Source organism: Pollachius pollachius, assembly GCF_949987615.1.
Source record: "Pollachius pollachius genome assembly, chromosome: 10".
Lineage (NCBI taxonomy): Eukaryota > Metazoa > Chordata > Actinopteri > Gadiformes > Gadidae > Pollachius > Pollachius pollachius.
The window spans coordinates 9,211,871-9,235,166 of record NC_136943.1 but is presented as its reverse complement, the minus strand read 5'-3'; the positions used below and the strand labels follow the sequence as shown (position 1 = coordinate 9,235,166).

Here is a 23,296-nt window from a genome sequence, read left to right as displayed (position 1 = left end):
AAATGCTCTTAACTGTTAACTGTCCTGTGTCATGCTGCAGGTCACTGTTCCGGTGGTGAACTTTATGTCATCAGTGTTCGGCATCAAAAGTACGGGGACAAGGATGGCCGACTTAAAAATGGATTACTCATTTCAAATACATATATATTAACTTTATTTTCAATAAAAACTTAAATGTGTATTTTGTCTCATTTGTTGACGTTGAACACCTCTGGGCATTTGGCCCTATTCTAATATGTAGGCTATAAAAATACGGATAAGTTCTGTTCTAGTGTGCAACCCTCAAGCCTTGACTAGACATTTACAGCCACTTGCATGTGGCTGTAAATGTAACGAATTGTTTTACTAAATGTTCTTAAAAACGTAAACGAAACAGTTTGCTTATTTCTTTGCATTTAAAGACTAGTTTGAAATATAACATTTCCAATGGTTCTATAACAGGTTATTTGTAGATATTTTACTGAATTAACAGTTGCATGCAGATTGCTTTTTATATTTCAGTTATGGGTTGTTAAATCGATGGAAACAAAAACGAATTGACAATCTCCCATTCATAATAACTATGTCGTCTGACTGCATCAGGATTTAATATAATCACAAGATGACCAATGTTTATGACTCTGAAGTTGATGCACAGCACGGTTTTCTTTAACGGTACACCGGTACCAAACCGGTTTCAGATAAGCAGGCGATGTAAGTTCCCGGTTTGCCGATAGGGGTGATCATCAGTCTGTTGTCCGGTAGCACGTTTTTTCTTGCAGAATTGCGGATGTGAGTTGCATACATTGATGCGGAAAAAGAGACGTCCGATTTTGAAATGCATGTTTAGATAATGTTCAACACTCGGCGCTATGAATCCCGAAGAGCAAACGGTGACTTGGCTGATATCGCTGGGAGTACTCAGTTCTCCTAAAAAGAACATAGCGGACCCAGAGGACTTTCTTAAAACATCGCTTAAGGATGGAGTCGTTGTGTGCAAACTTATCGAGCGAGTTGTACCTGGCTTTACTGCCAAGGTGAGTCCAACTAGGCCCTCGTTTTCTTGGAAGTTTGTTGACATGTGAATGTAAACGTCCCTTCTAAAAGTCCCCGAAATAGAAGGGAGTGGTTTAATCGAAAATACACGAACAAGAAACACTAACTACGTGGTTATTTCTTTAATCTTTTTAGTTTCGTCAACATTAAGTGGAAAGGTGACACAGAAACTGCAGTTAAGATGACTTTATTTATTTTTCTTCGACGTGAAGACGTTCCGCATTCTTCGCCACCCTCAAAATGTTATGTGAAAAAAAAGAAGGTGATCGTAACTGTTCAACTTCCTATACAGCTTGCCTGTAGATACAGACGGCTGAACAAAACAATTATGCTTATCTTTGATCCGGGCTACTTTCGACAACGTCGACGTTTTATTCGGCCCTGCGTTGTTACAATACTTAAGAAGTTGTGGAAGGTAAAGAATGATAAATAACAGTTGCAGGAGTGATGAGTCGTCACTTCCGCCTAGAATGCTGTTACTCCAGTGCGCGCGCCCCCTGAGCAAGCGGTAGCGGCTTCGTGGTTGAGCCTCCTGCATGGAGGAGACGAAGCCCTATAGACTAGTTGGAATTACTGCAGCCGTCCTTCCCCCTTTGTACACTGTGCTTACAAAATTACAGTCAGCTCATCAGGTCTCTTTTGATATATTGTTGCCCTCAGACATAATCTTACGGCGTATTAAGCCAAGGTAGGTTATGTGTTTATATATTTATTTCACGTCTCTATCCAGTACTGTCAAGATCCGAGGACCGAAGCGGACTGCATATCCAATATTCGGGAGTTTCTAAGAGGATGTACGTCATTGAAAGTTGAGGTAAGTTACAGTTTCAGGAATTATTTCACCCTATCGTAATCTTTTGGCGTTAAATTACTACAGTGGTTATCTTCGAACCCTACTTTTGGCCCACTATGACTCCGGTCTCCAATCATGCGTTGTGATGTGCTGTTCACTGCTTTGGATAACCTATGTTGTCATCACACCTCCATGTGTTGTCAACCAGGCCTGGTAAACACACATGCTGTCAGTCAGGGAAGTTTCTTGTGTTTGTGGTTGTGTTATTCTGTACTTATGTCATAGACTACAGTCATCACTCGTGGACCAACTTCACAGCCTATACACATTGAATGTATTTAGTAACTTTGTTTCAGGCTCCATCATGGGAAGTGTGTTCTGGAGCTGCAGTCTGCAGATGATTAGTGCTTGGAGAGAGAATAGATATATTTCTCTTTCATGTACCCATCTCTATTTTTCCAGACTGGACAGTTGATTCTCCACCCATTTTATAAATAGTACCTTTTGGTCTTTTAAACAAGCAATTGACTCGGCAAGATGTGCTCACTGCAAGTCAAGTGGGTTCACTTGTTCAGCCTAGTTGGTTTGTTATGTTTGGGAGGTCCCGTTTGCCTTCGCCCACCATCCCACAACCACTCCATAATTATATATATTTTTTGTGGCTGCAGGATTGCCCATGGGCAGCAGGGCTCTGGATCGCCACTGTCAAATATAGCCTCCATCGTCCCACCGCTTTTTTCTGTGGTGCCCTGCCCAGTACTTTGGCCAGTGATGTGATGGTGGCTAGCATCTGTTTTTCCTTTTTTTCCAACTCATCCTCGTAGCCATGGCCCCACTTGTCATGTGACTGCACAAAGAGAGCAGTCATCCCACTTTCACTTCTGCTGGGGATATATAGAAGAGGGGAAGCGGTGGCAGCTGTTGAGGGCCCAAGCTCCTTGGCAAATCTTATAAGATGACTTGTGGCTCTCGCTCACCACCCTCAAGTCAGTGAGGCTTGACTTCTTTCATTGAAACTAAAATTAAAACGTCAAGCCCTGGCCAATGGGGATCATGCACATCTGCATTGGGATCTTTATACGGTCCAGTTTTAGGATGTAATGTTGAGGAAGAGGCTCAGCAACTTACAGCTGTTCTTTTGGATTTTCTTTCGTGGCTTGTTTGCTAACGTATCATTTAAATGATGTGTTCTGCTGTATTTGCATGTTCTTGATCATTTTATGATGATAAAGATAAATACTTTCAAAGGGTACAACCTTTTGTACATCATTTATATTGGCCTAGATTATGACAAAGATTGCTAAACTGGATGAGTATTGTTTAATAACCCCAGTTGTTTTAACGCTGAGTGAGAACTTGACACACTTGACTGAAGCCTTTCCACTCTAACACAATAATTAGGATCTTTTTATAAAAATAAAGAAATGTGTCGCAGAGTGCATGTGCAGAATACACAGAGCATGTACACATCAAAGCACGAATGAGTAGCTGAACCGTTACAGCCCAAATCTTTAGATCAGGAAATATGGGTCACATCGCATGCCACTCTCTGTGCCTGTTGCAGTCTAGTAGTCCCACTACGTCTTCCTCTGTGTGCGTCATCGGTTATTGCAGCAGCCAGGATTCACCTACTTTTTTATTAAAGTAAACATCCCTGCAGACATCTCTGCTTTTTGAAGTAGTGATGGTGAGTAAGGGGGATGTGTCTTTGACCTACTTTTCCCCCTCCATCATTCACGTGTGCTAGGTTGTACTGCATATACTGATTTGAGTTCCATTTACAAAGGCATCTTCTGACTCTGGTGTCTTTGCAGGGCTTTGAGGCAGAGTGCTTGTACACAGGGGAGCAATTTGGCAAGGTTCTGACCACCCTGCTGGCAGTCAACTTTGCCACACAAGGTAAGAGATGAGCAGCGCTCTTCCAGCTTGTTTACCAAACATTTTGGGAGGGTGAAAACTGAGCTAGAATTTGAGCTTTTGTACGCTGTCAGCAGCTTTCTCTTTTAGGCGTGCAACATAGCGGCTGCACTTTGTAGAAAGATAGCATCATTTTTTAGCAACTTTGAAGACCCCTTATGATAAGATCAAGTTGAATCCTGTCTTATGAGTTATTTAAAGTAACTTTTTAGTTAGTTACGCAAAAATACTTTTTTGTTCTATTAAGTGGAGCAGGAGTTCTCTGAGGTTATTATTAAGTCACACTATCAGACAATTCATTTAGAGAGACGATTAATAAGACGCACATGTGTTCATTAGTCCACAGTTCTCATTAAATCATCCAATATTCTAGAGCTAACAGTGTAATCAGTTGTGTAATGCTTCAGTGCATTTAGGATTTTTCAAAATCATTAAATGTGTACAGAAATTTGTCTGAAGTTGGGACAGAATTCACTAGTGTTCTGTAGCATTCCATTTGGAAAACCCTCTATGGTCTCTTGAAGATGTTTGGTCATGAGATATGAAAGATAATTGGATGCCAAAGTGCCCTCGCTTAAATGTTTTTAAGTTCTTTTAACAGAGCCTGTCGAAAGCCATTTGAACAATGTCAAATCAAATTTGACTCAAAGTCAGATTCTTCGTTTTATTTAATTTTAGTTTGGTAAAATCTGTTCATGCTCACTGCTGTGAATGCATAAGCTGTGGTCTAAGAAACCCACCCTATCCATGACTTAATTGAATTATTCTGCCTTTGCTGCCAAGCACATTTTAATGTATTTTTAATGTAAGTTTACAACTGTGATTCAACTAGGATTGAATCACAAGTACCAAGTGATCCTTGTATCCAGGTCTAAGTTAGTAAGGCTGGTCCCCATCATAACTCTATAATAACAATACAAAAATAATTAATGATAAAACCTGCTATCGACAGGAAATAAGCACATTTCTATGTGTTATGGTTGGTTTTCATTTAAATAATATGTGTATAGGTCAAGTGTGATCTATAATGTGCACAGTCTAGCCACTGTTGGCTGAATTGAATGTGAGTTGAGTTACCTAGAGGTTGTTCAGCCAAAGGCTGCAATGTTTTTGACTGTGGTATCAATGGCCAAGGTGATGTTTAGAGCAACAGACAATGCACTAAAATAACGGAAGACTGCACTTTTCCCCACAGACTGTGCCACGGAGAGATCATGTCCACCACAGGGCTCCATTGCTTCTAGTCCCTCACACAACCTCTCCTCTGTCAAGTCCAAAGGATCGCTACGCAGACAATCCAAAACAGCGGTATAGCCTCTGACACAAACACGCACACACGTGCATGCACACATTGTTCATTTCTATGTTGTACGCAATGTATTTGAATCCCATTTCCTTCAACTATTTCCTCTTTTTTTGCTGACAGGCAAGTGTACAAAAATACACACCATTTTATTTATTACACACACATTGACTTCCTGAAACGTCAAGTATGTGATAAAAAGATTATTTGATAATTATTTGAATTAATTGGAGGGGTGGTGTTTGCGGAAATCAAGCGTTTTGAAATGAAATCAAGCGTTTTGAAATGAGATCTGTCCATGATTTGTGGGGACTCGCCAGAGGGATACCGTGTTGGTGTGCTCTCTTGCTAAAGAAAACCTGGGCAGCCACTGGAATCCATTCACTGGTTGATGGAATTTAATTATTGGAGAATATACATTGTTTTCATTGATCTGTTGATTGACAGGGCCAGTGTGTTTCTTGGTCACAGTCGTGGCAGTGGTGGTTAAAAGGGATTTTATCATCCAGGAATGCAGAAAATCCCTATCTACATTGTATTGACCCACTTAGCCTAATTTGATCCACAACACAAAATAAGGGATTGTATAATCATCAATAAGACTTTGGGCAACAGTGATATAAAGGACTTGCCTATCGGACATTTAGACATGGTAACTATCGCTTGATTCTCAGCAAATTCCAGGATCTGCCAATTATTCAATTTCTTATTTATTTATTTACTTTACAAACTGATGCACACACAAAGCAAATGCACCATTGTGGATTCATATACGCCATCTATTTTATTTTGCATGCACACTTTAATTTTTTAGCTGTAGCAATCCTCAGCGGCTCTCCTGGGGCCCCCCATACCAATGCTATACCCTGACCTGAACACCTCAACGCCCCTCTGAACAGGAGATGGGGGAGAACGGCGGGGGCGGCCAGGCCATGGTGAAGGCCCGCTTCAACTTCAAGCAGAACAACGAGGACGAGCTCTCCTTCAACAAGGGCGACCTCATCCATGTGACGCGGCAAGAGGACGGCGGCTGGTGGGAGGGGTCCCTGAGCGGCCGGACGGGCTGGTTCCCCAGCAACTACGTCCGTGAGGTCAAACCCTGCGGTCAGTGACGTTGTGTGGGCCCTGAGTCGATTGAGTCAACGGCGTCTTTAATATATCGGGTGTTTTGCTGCTTGCTTCCGCTAAGATTGGAGTGCTGTTCACCCGTCGCCCCCCACCCCCCTCTCTGAAGATTGTATCTGAGGTTGCTGAGCGGTTGTCTCTGCATGCAGTGTCTTGCGTTAGCGAGTTGGGACATCGCGTGTAGGTGTGACACCATCGGACCACTGCCATCCACAGCATTTCTCCCTCTAATTTCGAAAAGGCATCAGTCACTAAGGAAGTCTTGTGTTGTTCCACCAAACAGCCAAGAGTCAACGGTAATGCTGTTATTCACGCTACCTTTAGGGCCCTTCTCTCCTGGAAACCCCACGGACGTGAATTCATACCCTTTGCTGCTTTCTTTCTCTTTATTCCTTCGGCTCCTTCAAGCACAAGGTTTCCTGTTGCAACATGTTCTTGGACTGAATGGATCTTGGGGAATGATTAAAGCAGCATTTTTATCATAATATTATACAAACATTCAATGATTTAAATGACACTTTGTTAATATAATGACTCTTAGCCTACTTATTTAAGCAATGTTTCACGCCATTTTCCATGGGTTCTCCATGATGTGTTTTTCGTGATGTTTTCATGATGTTTCGCGACGTGTGTCTAAAAAGTGTTGTGTGATATTTCCCTTACAGAGAAGGCAGTGTCTCCTAAAGGAACTCCGCTTACCAAAAACTACTACAATGTGGTGAGTAAGGCCCGCTTTTACTGACTCTGACACACAGACTGCATACTTTAACCTCTGTGCTGCAGTTCCTCTTTGGTTTTGGCTGCTTTTTATTGCCATTTTCTCTTTCAGTTTTTGCATAGGCTTTTCCTGTTCTTTCTACAATGGGCAACATAGTGTTATTTCATGTTCAGTAGAAATACCCTTTGACTAAGAAAATAGCAGTGCATTACGTATGATAAACTTGATATGATAAACCACATGTAACCTTTCCTTCACAATGCAACTTTTGTTCAAAGTTAAGATCTTTCTCGCCTTTCTCCTCCGTAGACTCTAAATTCATTTAGATAGAAGGGAGCACTTGGTTGTCTGAGCCATGGGTTGATGGGTTTTATAATTAAGACCAGATAGCAGTGTGTTACGTCCCAGTACCCTAAAGTTCCTAGGCTCGATCCCCATGTCCAACCCTCCTCAAAATGCGTCCCTTTACTGAATTTAAATGGTGATGGTAGACACCTCATAGTTCCCTTATCTTGAACAGAAGGGATAGCTGCAATGTTCTAAACTTTAATTTTCATCAAGTACACTGAGTAATAAGGATGCTGGTCTGTTTTCGAATGTGTGATAACTAGACTTCCCTTCTCTTTCCCAGGTGGTCCAGGACATCTTGGAGCATGAGCGGGAGTTTGTGAAGGAACTGCAGACCGTGCTGGGCTGCTATCTGCGGCCGCTGCAAGCCAGTGACAAGTATGATATAAAGAGGGGCAGGCGGGACTTTCTCAGCCATGTGGAACAATCACACACTGTCTTACACAGCTAATTAGAATGCATGCCTCCTGTCGTACGGGAATGTTTTTTTTGTATTTTGGTATCCAGGGGTTGAAACGGGTTCATGCATAACACGATGGTTGGATATGTCATTGTTTTGCATATTATTTAACACTGTAAATCCAAGGAAATCAAGTCAAATCAAAGGAGTTTGGACAAGGCTCATACAGTCCTGCAATGTGTATGTGTTTATCTAGGGTGAAGAATTCCGTACACTCAATAAAACGGTACAGTCAAACATTTATACAAAGGAATCTAAAGAAGCATGCACATGCACTGCTCACCTCTCTTTGTTTATTCTTGTTTGCAATGAATGGGCCATCTCTTACTTCATACCAACGTGCATGCTTGAGTCATACAAGGTACACCAGTAGATTGCTGGCACTCTGGCCTGCTGCTGCCAGTCAATCCAGACGGCTGACCGAGTGCAGCGCTACACTAACGGATAATGTGGGTTCTGTCTAGGCTGAGCAGCGCAGACAGTGCAAGTCTGTGTGGGAACCTGGAGGAGATCCTGACTTTCCAGCAGGGCTTGTGTGTGGCCCTCGAGGAATGCACCAAGTAAGTCACGTGACTCCCTTTCAGCCACAAAGTGGTATTTCCCTCTTAACCCTACAACCATACATCTGTCCACCTTCAGCTCTCTTGGCGTTTTCCAATTTGCCCTTTTGGCCGTACCGTACTGCTCCGATTTGGGTGTTCACCTCTAATTTAACTGCACCAAACTGTGCCGCGCCACGCCCGAGATGGACCGTATCAGGGGTCGGGCCAAATGGAGCCCCACCCGCCTCCAAGTGTGCTGAGGTGACCTCATCCCTGGTTGCTGTTTGGAGGCACAAGTTGTTTCTCAAATTGTAGGACTATAGACATATAAAATCACAATCAACTGTGTTCTTGTGTGTGAGACGCATCACCATGCATGAAGAGTATGGCTAGAGTTCTCAACAGCTTAATTCTTTCTTATTCATTCGTTCCAGTAAATGGGTAATGAAGGTTTGATAGAAGCGCACAGCGGTGATGTTACTTCATTATGATGTGTCCCGTGATCTTTTGGTGCGCCACCTTGTGGTCGTAAAATATATGGGATGAGATTTCATTCAATTATTTGTGTTGCGTGTAGCACTTTGATCCGTCTTTGTGTTGTTACTGATCCTCTTCTGTGTTGTGCTGTCTTTCGCTGTGCCCCTCCCTTTGGACCGGCCTTTTCAGAAACCTGAATATATTCTCTAGCCTTCTGTTCCTCCGTTCAGTTAAATTCAAAAGAGCATTATTGTTATGGAAATTGAACACTTGCATTAGCAACACGGATGAATACAATTTTTATAATTCTCTTTCTCCCTCTCTCTCTGCTGCAGAGTCCCAGAGAGCCAGCAGCGCGTGGCTGGCTGCTATCTCAACCTGTTGCCTCAGATCAGACAGCTGTACCTGGCCTACTGCTCCAGCCACCCCTCGGCTGTTTGCATCCTCACCGACCACAGGTCAGCCCCCTCCCCCAGCCGCACCGAGGAACACTCCTCCTGGAGGCTATCATAGGCTAAGGGGAGTAGGCCCAATGCATTGTGGGGAGTAGTGGGTCAGGAGATGGAGGCGGGGGGGCCGTGGTTCAATCTCCATCTCTTGCAGGTGTCAAGGTGACCCTGAGCGAGACACCTTATCGTCAAAAGTTTCAGACAACCATAAGGCTGGCACTATGCTGTTTCTGTATGAATGTTTGTATGAATGGGTGAAAAAGACAAACAATTTATAATCGTGTATATATATTGCTACGAATGTCCGATACCATTATCTTTATCAGTTTATGCAACGCCATTAGTTATTTTACAAGTGATGCATAGAATCTCTAATCTAATTTTAGTCTTTCCTATAAATTGTTGAAGAAAACCAATTGCTTGTATAAATCTATCAAACATTTTTACCAAATTTCCTTTTATAAATGGCTGTATTTCAAACGGTATATTGACTATTTATATATTGCGTTTCACACCATATGGCCACTAGAAAAGTTTAACAATTCTGCCACAACACACACATTCACTCACACATACACAGATGTTGGTGCCAGCCATGCAAGGCTACAGCCAGGTATCAGGTATGTGCCCATCTGGAGCCGATAGGGTTAAGAATCTTGCTCAGGGACACCTCAACACTTAGCTAGGATCAGCCCTGGATTGAACCAGCACCCTTCCTGTCTCCAAACAACTCACTCTGCCTCCGGAGTAACTGCCGCCCACAATGTATTTTGGCCACAAGGGGTCAGGCTTGCTCTCTCTTAAGGCTAGTAAAGGAACTGTGTCGACTGTGTCTAGTGAGTAATGTTCTGCTTGTGTGAATTTCAATAATGTCTTGTTTATCTTACCTATCTGATTCTTTTCAACTGTAAAATATTTTCTATCTGATTGGTAATAAAGGACTTTATAATTTACAGCCCACTATTAAGTTAACTGGCAGGAGCTCACTTCTCAGTAACATGTAATTATCTCTGGCACACATCAAAAGCATTTAACCACTGCGTGTCGCTAAATAGCTAGAGCACTAGTATTCAAACAATGTGTTTTTGAAAACATCATTTCAATTTGCATTGAGCTTGACATTGACTTGGATTATTACTGTGTAGCATTACAGGAAATAGGATGCACACTGTTTTTGTGTGTAGTGCATGTGATGTGCATTCAAAACCTGCTTGCATTAAACACATTTTCTGCATGACACATTTGGTATCTTAATGATGGCCAAATGTTTCATGTTTATTTGGGAAACAGCAGTGGTTTTTTTTAAGGTCCGCATTACTATTATAACCAGGCTCGTGTGTGTGTGTGTGTGTGTGTGTGTGTGTGTGTGTGTGTGTGTGTGTGTGTGTGTGTGTGTGTGTCCTCCCCAGTGAAGAGCTGGATAAGTTCATGGAGAGCCAAGGGGCCAGTGGACCAGGCATCCTGACCCTCACCACCAGCCTCAGTCGGCCCTTCATGAGGCTGGACAAGTACCCCACGCTGCTGCAGGAGCTGGAGAGACACGTGGAGGTAGAGTCGCAGGGGTCGCCCTGCCTTTGAGGGCGTGCACGCTGCCACGTCATGTTGCAATGAGGGCCGTGCCTCTGGAAGCATGGGAGCTTTGAAATGTTGTAGTATTGACAGCTAATATACCATAATATTTTTTTTGTGTATACAGTTCTTTCTTTCTTACGCATTTAGTTTGGTTTCAAATGTATCTGTACCTTGAAATAAGATGTATGTATGTATGTATGTATGTATGTATGTATGTATGTATGTATGTATGTATGTATGTATGTATGTATGTATGTATGTATGTATGTATAATAAGCATTGGGGTGTGACTTTATTAATGCGGTTCACAGGACGCCCACCCAGACTATGGCGACATTGTGAAGGCGATGGCAGCTTTGAAAAACCTAGTGGTAAGTCTGCTCCAGAATTCTCTACTTGACAATGCACGGAATCCAATGAAAAGAAACGGCGTTCAGCAGAGGTGGCGGATATCATATTTGCTGTTTTGAGTCGAAGGTAACAGACTTTGTTTTGTCAGTCAAATGTGGATCTCTCTTTAGTTCGGAACCAATGAATAATTAACACTTAGATTTGCCCATTCCAAAGAAAGGAGTGAAAATAACCACTCGTAGAAGTGTTTGAGAGCATGATCGCAATTTAAAGTTCTAAAGTGCACTCGTTTGTGATCCCCCCTACAGATGCCCCTTCTTAGTCGCATTCAACAATTTGATTCGTATGTTTGCTTTTTTTGTTCACCAAGTATTCCAATTTGTCTTTAAATAACGGAACAAAACTAAATAACGATTCAACATCTAATCACAATATCTGTCAGCCTTTTTGGCTGACGGATATGGGCTACTTAGGGACTAGAAATGCATAATCAAGTGTCTTGCATGCAAACGCACAAAGATTATACAAGTCTTTCCTGCTACCTACATTAGTTTCCTCAGTACTAAAACCATAAATGGTGTGTGTGAGTGCACTCCCACATCCAACAGTGGACCTGCATGCATGCACCAGTGCTGGATGACTAGTGCAACTACATCAGCATTTTGGGGGGGGAATTAGAAATGATGCATGATGGTACTGTAGTTTCTATAAGTTCATGAATGGCTTAAGACTAAATGTAGGAAGCAGAAGGAGGAAAAGTAACACAACAATCAACTAAATAGAAAGTAGCCAACATATTCGGTTGTGTAGCACAGAACCAACCGTATTATGTAATCCAGATGATGGGATGGCTACAAATCGCAGACTGAAAACTGTATTTTCACTAGCATTAATGCCAAAAAAATGTGTCTCGCAGACATAGTAAGCTCTCATGCTATTTCTTGTAAGATGATATTGTTTTACCATTGTACGTGACCATTACTGTTGGAATGCAACAGTACCCATCTGGTATCGGTGATGGCACTAAAACCTTCTGTTGCCTGAGCAAATGGCACAGTTCTCCCCCTCCTCCTCACCATGAACTCATATCAGTACCATTATGGTGCACCTCAGACGCCTCCAGACCCCTCCGGTAAAAGGAATCATAGGGGAAATGCTGACGTGTTTGGGGGGAAGGTTTAACCACATGGTTGACTTTTGCTTTACGATAGTGCTCCAACCGGATCCAAAGACATAGGTGAACTTGTAATGAAACCAAAATCGTGCAAGCTGTTGCTTTGTCATGTTATCCTGAGTGAAGAGGGAGACCCCCTGACAGCTTTCATCTGAACCTTGCATCTTTACAGCCAGGCTGTCTTCTGGAACGCTCTGCCAGAACGTGGAAAATAAGTAGAGGCCTTTGTGTGGAGTTTATTCTAAAATTAAGCTACCCCCACCAGGAGACAAACAAGACCTTATCTGCAGTCATAACCTGTAACCTGACGGCAGCTAACCTCACCACTAAGTCTTATCAAGATAAGACAAGCCAATGACTAAACAGAGCCCTGTAACCATTGGCGACGAGCGCAAAAGCAAATGGACAAAAACAAGTCAAATCTAACTTTTTAATCGTAAATAATAAATATAATTAAGCTTGCAGAATGATGTTTTTTTGTTTAACCGTTTCAATATTTAAATTAAATTGTAATACTCATGTCGCATTTAATCCTCTAATGTACCAATATTGTTTTGCGGTGGTCCTCAGACGCAGTGCCAGGACCTGAGGAAGCGTAAGAACCTGGAGCTCCAGATCCTGTCGGAGCCAGTGAGGGGCTGGGAGGGAGACAGCATGAAAAGCCTGGGTAGCGTGGCCTACATGTCCACCGTCCACACACAGAGCGGCCCCAGTGAGGTGAGACACCGAGCGCTGGTTGGATGTGACGACCTATGGAATAATACAGTTTGTAGGAAGTAGGCGGGTGCAAAGGGAACAATAGAGAAATCGGTGTGTTGACACTGGGGACGGTCAAAGGTTGGAGGTTAAAGGGTATGTCGTCTGAGGCAGTCGAAGGAACGAGTTATATCGGAAGGATCAGTTAAACAATTCTTGTGTAACTGATCTTGTTTTTCTCGGGAAATTTTCACCAAGATTAGAAAATGTACCACTTCTGAATTGTTTTTAATGTACTTTGCTATAGCAACCTCTCTGCATAGCTTTCATGACCATGTCAAGATGTGTTTGTATTGTATAACAATGTCAACATTGTCATGATGCTAAGATTGAGGTTGTTGTTTTTTTTCTGCAGCAGCTATAAAAAGATTCCCTTCAGACAGACATTATTTGAGTACATTATGTAGTATGAACAGGGATATGAGGTTGTACGTTAATTTTAGTGGCCTACGCTTCATATAGATCACCATGTTCATTTATGTTTCGAACCCCAGAGACATCAATTTCACACCCGTCATGATTTGAGGCTCCAAGATCCCTCCCGTTTTTGCGCAACCCTCTATTCTACCGGGTTGCGCTTGTCAGCTGCAGCATATTCTCCATGGTTTCATTCAGAGCATACATTTGAGGTTCTGCCAATCTCTGTGCAGTTATCATATTTATATTAAATGGTTTGATCTGATTGGGAATCTAAACAAACAGTCTCAAAATGCATAGGCAATGGTTGAACAAGGAAATTAAACATTAAAGTTTAAGAGTAAACTGGGGATGAAACTGAGCCGAAGTTCCTTCGGCTGAAAGACTTCAATAACGTGTAAGCCGGTCTTCCAACCAAGAAAAGTGTGAGAGTGCTAGCCTTGATTGGGTCTGCTGATTCCCCCTTAGAAATATGGTTAATCAAAACCAATATTAAAGGAATAGAGAGTGAAACCCAGAATTGAGGTTATCTGGTGTGAGACTTGAAATTTGTGAAACTACCAGGGCACAAGTTAAACTAAAAAGTTGTGTTTATGGCAGGAGAAAGAGGAGTGCTACCTGATGCTGTTCCCTAATATGCTGGTCATGCTATCGGCTAGCCCCAGGATGAGTGGCTTCATTTACCAGGTGGGTACTGCAGGAAGGGGCTTTAGTTTGTAGGGTAATTTCTTTTTGGTTTGCATCCTCATAAATGGCACACGGTCTCAAGCGGATATTCTGTGTCACCAGTAAACATATGGTTTTTTACCTTCAGATTATAATCCTTTTAGACATGGTGTATATAATTTCATTCATTTTAATAAGTGTAATGCCTAGTATTAAAACAATTATTACATTGTAAAGACTAGTATGTTGTTTTTTCTTCCATCCTTGGACTTTCAGATGCACTCATAATGAGGTATACATGAATAATCTATATTTCCCCGCTCACTTTACAGAGCAGACTACCTCTGACAGGCGCTACAGTGACCAGACAGCCAGATGAACCAGAGACCGCCCACTATGCCTTCGATATCACAGGTCAGTCGACCTCCACAGTCAGATCCTTTACCTCAAACCCACACTATGTCACTTTTGTATGGCAGCTATTTAGGTCATTCTAATCAATTGGAACTAGGATGATTCTCAAGAATAGAGCGTGACCATCCACGAGTGATTCACCATCCGGTAAATGGCTCTCTATAAGTAGTGTTATTCCGGTCTGCTTCTGCACCTGACCTTTCATGCTTCTTCCTTACCTACGATGAGTCAATGTCTGAGTTTGTGTACACACAGGCCACATGCATAAACCTGAAATCAAAGCTACTCAAACAGACCATTTCAACAGACCGCTTTGTTATACCTAATATTGGGTTGCTGTAATCTCGTTTTGATTCGTTATGTTTCCACCCTAAGGATGTTATAATTTCTGACCAAAACGGGGGAACTTTAACAGAGAAATGTATAAAACGACAACCGTGGACTAGCATCGAAATGGGATGTTTTCACTTAATTGCCTGAGACATTGGGAGATACTGGTGTCTTTAAGTGATGTAGATGGTGTTGTTATTTGTTTGTCGTCTCTGCAAGGGCTCTTCAGGACTTTAGTGGTTATTGAGACGGAAGGCCACCATGACCTGGTTAGGCATGTAACATGTTCTCCTTGATCCATGCCTGTATTAACCCCCTCGTTGAAATTATAAATCACTTTCTGAGGGTTAGGCTATTTGGCCGCTCTGACTGAATTTAGTTTTCTCTGTGAAAACTTTATCCCAATTGTGGGTTTATAAACTCAGTCATTTAGAATAAGAGGTCATTATACTGTTCTCAAGTAAATTTATTTGGATTCGGTACAAATGTGACAATTCTGATTTGATAAAGTTACACCTCTGCCATAGTGGCACCAAGGTTCAATTTTTAAATTGAGTGTGTGTATGTGTGGGCGTGCGCGTGTGCGTGTGTTTTACAGGGAGCGTGATGGAGCGTCTGACGGTGTTCTGCAGTACACTGCAGGATTTTCAAGAGTGGCTGGAGCACCTGCAGCCCTACATCAAAGGAGGCAGTCCGGTGGGCACCACCCTGAAGGTACAGACCATCGAACTGGGTCATACCGCGAGGGAGGGGGAGCTTCTGACACCTTACAATAAGAGTACATTCACCCACCATTACCAAACACTGGTTCATCAGTAATAAGCCTACCTCTTCAATAATGTAGAAATGAATACTTTAGTTAATATGAACACCATTTCCTTAGTTAAATTTAACACCTTTAGTAAACACGAACACAATTAGTAATTTGTAACTACATCATGAGTTAACTGTTAATTAGCTGTTAGTCAATGCTAAGCACTGTATTGGCTCATGTTAATAAGTGATCCATTATAGAAGTGTTATCAGACGTCTGCTTAGCATCAACACAGGATGTCAGTGTAGTGAGAAGTGTTACCATATAGAGAGGTGTGAACAGTGACATGAAGCAACTTCTCACTTTGATGCAAGAAGTATGAAGGTTAATGTGAAGTGTGAAGCAAGGATGTAGATGATCGTGACTTTCACGTCCTGAGAAAAATCCCAGTTAAAAGTTTAGATTTCGTTGAAATTAGCTCAATTTGTTTCCCTGTTGTTTGTTTTACAAAAATAAACAAACAATGCATTTAAATGAATAGGGGACATCCTAGTTTAAACTAGTTGGCCTTATCTGTCACTCTAAAGGAGAGAGATAACTAACTAACTTAACCTAACCATTTTGTTTACAGTGGTCTTCCAAGTTCTCACCTTATTATTAGACACAACGCTGCCACAACGCTGCTTGATGAATTCCCAAAAAAACTATGTAATCCCCAACCACCTTGTATCTCCTCTCCATGTCATAGTTACATTTATTTAGTCGACACTTTTCACACATATTGACCTGAGTGCTCCCCCTCTCTGTCTGTGTGTGTGTGTGTGTGTGTGTGCGTGTGCGTGCGCGTGTGTGTGCGTGTGCGTGCGTGCGCAGACGGCAGAGGGTAAGCCTCTGAGCATGGTCGGCACGCCCTCCCACCTGTCCCACCTGGGCAGCTTCAGCGTGGGCAGCCGAAGCCCCCTGGAGCCCCCCAAGCTGAGCAAGCCCTGGTCCCTGAGCTGCCTGCGCCCTGCTCCCCCACTCAAGCCCTCAGCCGCTCTGGGCTACAAGGAGGTAGGGAAGCTCGTCCACGCACTGGCACACTCCGCCACACGCCCATGGGCGCGGCCCAAAGGCTGTCGTTCCATTCAGTGGTTGAATGTACTAATAGTCTAGCGTGATTGTCCAATGTATTATTTTACGTAGCGATTTGGGTCAATGTAATGTCTGAGCCTCAGCATTACGTTGATTCATTTAGGTCCTTTTTTTTCAATGAACTTGAGATGATGGAAACAATAAAGATTAAGACTACGAGGGGTTAACTGGTTTACTGACACCACACTTGCTGTAGAGTCCGCGCGCGGACTCTACAGCAAGTGTGGTGTCAGTATTGGCCAAGAGTGTGGTGACAAGGGTGACCATGAGGGACTTGCTGTTGGTCATGGAGGAAGATCGCCGAATGCGACGCTCTCTGACCCTGTACAAGGCTCTTATGCGATAATCCTTTCTGCAACTAGTTACTTTTGAGGTAACTAAAGAAGTTCGGTTGTCCACTTTTTTTACCTTCATTTATCTTTTTACCTGTACCTGGCGCGCAGAATTCCACTTATCTGGTTTCAAGCATTTAACATATGTGCCCCTCTTTCCCCTAAACCGCTGAACCAGTCACCAATGTAGTCTTCTGTGAACAACCCCCCTTTCCAGGAAAGAGGTAGAGCTGCAATACCATCACTGTGATGAAAGCCACAAACCACTCGCGCTCGAGTTGATGTATGCCAACGAGAGGATCTCTGCTTTAACCCTCCTCGGCTCTCAAAAGATCCCAATCAGCCCTTGCAACGTGTCCCCCAGATGTAGTGTAACCACAACCAGTTTGCGTGGCCATTCTTCCTTTGCTCCGTGTTTTGAGCCGTCCCCTTCCCGGAAGGTCCTCAGCAAAGCAGGGTCAAAGGTCCCACCCGCTGGGGCGTACTCTCTGTGGGGGTCACCGCGGGACAGGGAGAGAGAGCGTCTAGGGGGCCTTGTGTCGATGACGACCACGCCAACCAAAGTGTTTAGCTCGCTCGCGCCACAGACCTCCCTGGCACCAGACGGAATCAAACCCAGGATGAAATGCAGCAGATGAACCAGCGTCAGGTTGTAGTTTGTATTTTTCCCCGATCGGACGTTAAATTGCGTGACGAGCCGGCGCTGCGTCACAACGGTTTCTACTGCTGATGGCGTCTTTTTGTAATTGGGTCACCGCTGCATCGTCTGCGACCTATTTCCTCATTTCAGTCTGTGTGTTGGCGCTGCTTGACCACCACGCTCATCACGGGTTGGCTGTGTGGTCTCCTAGCAATGCACCAAATGCACGTCGACTCCTGCACAGGTCCAAGACCAGCGTAGAGCAGGGAGCAAGCGAATAGCAATCTAGGTCATGATGTTTTTGGTTTTGTGAATGGTGACAATTGCATGCGCAACCTCACAATCTTTCTTTTGAGTTGTAAATTTGTCTCTCCATCTCTCATCTTCTTTTTGCTTCTCCATATGTTACACACACACACACACACACACACACACACACACACACACACACACACACACACACACACACACACACACACACACACACACACACACACACACACACACACACACACACACACACCAAATGGGTGGGGATGGGTCTGTTTGAATTGTTAAAATATTCGATCCTATTACATCATCCTCTTGTCATGTATTTTTTTCATGCACATTTCACTCCCCCTCTCTTTCTTTCTCTCTTTTTTTGCCGCCGTCTCCCATAGAGGATGTCTTATATTATGAAGGTAAGGTTAGATCTCACCCTCTTCCTGCTGTGTGTGCGTGTGCGCGTCCATGCATTTTGTCGTGCCACTGTTTGCCGTGCGCCCTTACCCGGGTATCGTTTGTTTCCTGCGCCTGCTTCGCACATCTGTCCCACCGTTCTACCGATTTTGACCGCACGTCTGTCCTCCCCCTCTCTTATGCTCAGAGTCTCCGACAGGTGAATGCACTCTCATCTATAGCAATGTGGTTTTGATACTAATAGATCCTCGTCCTTTTGTATCATCTCCACATTGTGGATTTGCAGTTTCAAATTGGGTATTGCTCTGTGCCACGGAAGAGGTGGTCCGCTGTTTGACTGCTTCTCATCTTTTTTGGTTTGTTGCAAACAATGACACTTTAAACAAAGAGGAGGTTGATGATATTCATGAAGAGTATCAGATGTCGTAAGGGCTGTTAATCACAAAGCTCATTAGTAATCACAACAGTTCAGTTTAGCATTCGAGCATGGTAGGAGTTGGCTTAAGCGTCAGCATAAATACACATTATATACAGTAACAGTTCATATATAACCTGTATGATTATCAGTGGTTCATTGTTTTTTGAATGCCAAAAGAAGTGGACGGTGTGCCAATGAATGTGTTGACCGTTCATTCGCGCACAGTGCTTACATTGTATAGTCAGACAATGCTCATGTGGTATGCCTACAAAATGGGTTCCCCACCTGAACCGATAAATATACTTAAAGATACCTATCAGTGTTGTCCCCACTACATGCTTGATGTGCATTATGGCAAATGTTGTGGTTTATTGCTGCTGTTTGTTGTTGTCGTGGCTTGTGGGTCTGTTCACCAGACATGTGCTTCCGTGTAAGCTTGCAGCGTAGATGCGGTCCGTACATCGGCATGTTGACACTACGGGGTCGACACAGGCTCCAAACACTCACCCCTGGCTCTTTGTCCCTGCAGGACTCCAGCAAGAGCCCGCGTCCCATAAAGAAGTTCCTGCCCGGGAACCGCAAGAAGGACAGGAAGCCCTCTGAAGATGACTCCCTCCTCCGGAAAAGTATGTTTTAGTGTTATTTCTTCTCCAAAGTTTCTACAAAAGGAGGAAAAGGACAAGCATGGCGAACTAACGTCCACTTCTGTCCAGAAAATGAAACATGATGTGAAAGCGAATACTCCTTTCAGTTTTTTTTGGTGATGATGGATGCTTTTCCCAGTAAGGCTTTGTAAAAGATCAGAGCGTAGATATTTACGAAATTCTGAAACCCCCCAGCTTTATGCCAGTGCTGAATACATGTAGTCGAAACATGGCCGCAGTTATATTCGATAGCGATGGTGAGTTTACAGCAGGTTAATAAATTAGCTAAACGCACAATGGTAAATCTTACACATGGTGTTACTAGGGGTGTGTGTGTGTGTCTGTGTCTGTGTGTGTCTGAAGAGTGAGAGAGGAGGGAAAGCCACGGAGGAATACCATCTATAAATGTGCTGCTTGTACTTCCCTAGTTCATTTTGTTCTTTCTCTCTCCCCAGTGTGTCTGAGAGGGAGGCTGTGTGTGTGCGTGCGTGCGAACAGACCCGCTAATCAGTGTGTGTTGTGACCTGTGGTGTCGCTCTTCAGGCACGGCTGCGCTGGAGGAGGACGCCCAGATCCTGAAGGTGATCGAGGCGTACTGCACCGGGGCCAGCCTGCACCAGAGCGCCTCAGGTGGGGAGCTGCGGCCACGCCCGACGCCTCTAATCTCAACACGTCACGTGCTATTGGTAGGATTTGAAATGTGCCTTATGTCTAATTGTGTGTGTGTGTGTGTGTGGGGTGTGTGTGTGTGTGTGTGTGTGTGTGGGGGGGGGGGGGGGGGGGGGGTGGGATGTGCCAGTGAGGAAAGAGTGTGGGCCTCAGGTTCTGCTGCCAGAGGAGGAAAAGATCATTGTGGAGGAAATGAAGAGCAATGGCCAGACCGTCATCGAGGAAAAGTAAGACCTTGTCACTCAAGGTGACAGGACATCACCCCCCCTCGCCACTCATAACACCTCAGCAATTAATTTTAACACCCAATCTACCTTCAGCAATCTTGCGCAATTGAATACACTTGTTCTTCATTTTTGGGTGTTTCAGAAGCCTGGTTGATGCCGTGTATGCATTAAAGGACGAGGTTCATGAATTGAAAAAGGTAATTATTCATTATTATGTAAAGGTGACTCTTCTCCCAGGGTTTTACTCAGGTGTAGGGAACAAGATACCCTGATACTGAGACTCAGATACTGATACATATATTGGGTGTATGCATGTCTGTACTTCTTTATTACAATGGGATGGCTTGGGATGGTCATTACTTATATCACTTACAAAAATTGTGTGCGTGCGTGCGTGCCCGCGTGCACAGGAGCACAACCGGATGAGGCAGTTCCTGGAGGATGAGCAGAAGTCCCGTAAGGACCTGGAGCGAGTGGTGCGCAAGCTGTCCAAGCAGAAGAACGACACGGCCTGGGACGACGCCAGTCACTGAGCAGAGTCTGCTCCCTCCCTCACCCCCGCCTCACCTCCTCATGCTGGGTGGGGGTCGGGGATGGTCGGGGGGGGGGTCCAACGTCCAACCGATGGTACATATATACTTCAGCATGCTTTTAACGGGATGGGCACGTCTGTCTGACTCTGTCCAGCCGTCCGTTTTTCCTTAGTTACTCCTCGCACCGTTTTCCGTGTTTTGAAAGCGGAGACCCCCCCCCCCCCTCCGTGGACAAGGCCGGGACCACGGCCCGCTTCTGATGCTGGATCCCCCCACCTCACACCCGGAGCGAGCGCGAGGCCAGCCTTTTTTTGGGGAGATTTAGATCCAGCAGAGCTACACCAAACGGCATTAACACCCCGGTGACGCTCATGCTCACACTCACACACTCCGGCATCCGCTTTGGGGGGAGGTGTCTGCACATGCAACCAACGACAGCGGGGGGTCGTGAACCAATGCTCTTTTCAGGACCGTCGCCACCAGCAGCTACACGCTTCAAAACAGCAGTGAAAGCGTAATGTAGGAGAAACCTCGGTCGAGGCTTGGCTGAGCACTCGCCGTGCTGCTCTTTCCTTCATGAACGGCTGGAGGTTGACAGCTAGTTCCTCCCCCCCCCCCCCCCCTTACCATCTCTGTTCTAGCCACATCCTTCATGTGTTATTACAAGCTCGACTTAATAAGACTTAATAATCCCATTACTTAGTTTGGTATGAGTTTAAACTTTGGCCTCTTGACTATCAAACGGAGGCCCGATGTTTTGGATCTCTGACCTTTGCTGTAGTTTCTTAATGCATCCGTGACTGTGTCTGTATATCGCATGATGTATAGTGTTTCTACAGTACGACAGTACTGCATTAGAACTTTGATAATCAAAATATTTAAAAGACTACGACTATCAGGGATGCAGGCTCATAACAAAATAGTATATATCCGGAACTGTCTGTTATATACAGTATAAAATACCAATAATGATAATAATAAGGATGTCAACTACTTTTCTGACTAAAAATGTATAAAAGTAGCATTTAAATATTAACTAATGGGTTGTTTTTTTAAGTATGTATTTATTGTATATTCAAAACATCTAATTATGTTAAGTAAAAAAAAAAATGCAGTTTGCTACCTTTGCACCTGTCTGGAATTCTACGAACCTGTTTTTACAGGCAGAGAAATTCGAATTTTGGTCTATAGGAAATTATCTACCACAAGAATTTGAGTAACAATATTGGCATCTCCTTTTCTTTCTTACCGATGTAGGCTTTCTTTTCATAGTTATATGTATATATAAATCTGCAAACAAATTGCAAACAAATAGAGGGAGGTTTTGGAGATGTGTGAGAGTGTGGGAGCTCCGTGCACGTAATACCGCAGAGAACAGTTTTAAGTGCCTTGTGAAGCCGCCGGTAGACTGAAAAGATGAAGCAAAAGAAACATCCGTCAAATTGTGGTTTATGTTCTAGATGTGCCGGTGGTTCTGAGAATGATTTCAAGTGGAAATACTTCGGTTTGCACTCAGGCTTACTGTGTACTTTGCTTTTGACAAGTATAATTCCAGCTTTGGTTGATGTTTTCGTTGTGACGCCGTTGATCTACAACTGCCCTCCAAGGTTTTTTATTATTTTGTGGGCAGGGGGGAGGGGTTTGGTACACTGTCAACAAGAGTAAGGCGTTTTTATTGGCCGACTGCTGTTTTCTCTATAGCCATGTTGACCAGATGTAAATAAACAAAAGTGGGAATTGACAGTTAAAGCATTTGTATCCCAGCCTCTCGAGGCTAGACTGAATTGTTGGTCCAACCAGTTTATGATTACACCTTTTCCCCAACGTTTTGGTTGTTGAAAGTCATCAGAAGATGCTTAAACAGAATGAACCGAACCATTTTGTTCTGACATGTTCTGACGTGTTCCAGACACAGTCCACATTGTTTCACCTGTAAAACGGTCTGTAAGTGTAAAGCTCATTATACCATAACTGTTTTCACTGACCTATGCGTTATCCTTTGCTGTTGTGTTTAAGGTCAAAGTAACCTCAGTGAGCACTTAGTAGTGGAACGGAGGAGTTTGGGGGGGGGGGTCAAGTACGTCCACATTGTTTATCAAGAACCCCCACGTGTCCAGTAGAGCTTTGTGCTATTTTGAAAAAGAAAATTGTTCTATGCAAATCCTATTGTTACAAGTATTGTAATGCTTTTTTTGTAGACTCTCTACCTACATCATGTGTCATTATGGCCATTCTTTTAATAAAAAAATTACAAAAAAAAGCAAATGAATCATACGGATTGTGTCTCTTAGATTATACATAAAGTGATCAGTGTAGCTGTAGTAAGCGACGTGCATGTTCAATGGAAAACCCATCACAGCTCGCTAGGCACACAAAGAATGTAGGTGGCTGAGCCAACTACAGCTCAGGACTTCCTG

At 43.6% G+C, this 23,296-nt stretch overlaps 1 protein-coding gene across 2 annotated transcripts; it reads left to right on the top strand.

Annotated features, from left to right (window-relative positions):
- Positions 1 to 752: 752 nt before the first annotated feature.
- Positions 753 to 23,124, top strand: arhgef6 (Rac/Cdc42 guanine nucleotide exchange factor (GEF) 6). 2 transcript variants are annotated; one of them, XM_079744721.1, is made up of 22 exons: positions 753 to 1,016; positions 1,766 to 1,849; positions 3,643 to 3,727; positions 4,941 to 5,053; positions 5,948 to 6,152; positions 6,839 to 6,891; positions 7,523 to 7,617; positions 8,164 to 8,259; positions 9,054 to 9,176; positions 10,577 to 10,715; positions 11,051 to 11,110; positions 12,835 to 12,981; positions 14,038 to 14,124; positions 14,436 to 14,517; positions 15,446 to 15,561; positions 16,475 to 16,654; positions 18,370 to 18,390; positions 19,336 to 19,432; positions 19,994 to 20,080; positions 20,250 to 20,346; positions 20,489 to 20,543; positions 20,757 to 23,124. In XM_079744721.1, the coding sequence occupies exons 1-22, from the start codon at positions 852 to 854 to the stop codon at positions 20,877 to 20,879; spliced, it is 2,310 nt and encodes a 769-aa protein (XP_079600847.1). In that variant the 5' UTR covers positions 753 to 851; the 3' UTR covers positions 20,880 to 23,124. The 2 variants fall into 2 exon arrangements, with proteins under 2 accessions (XP_079600847.1, XP_079600848.1); XM_079744722.1 differs by lacking the exon at positions 18,370 to 18,390.
- The last annotated feature ends 172 nt before the right edge of the window (positions 23,125 to 23,296 follow it).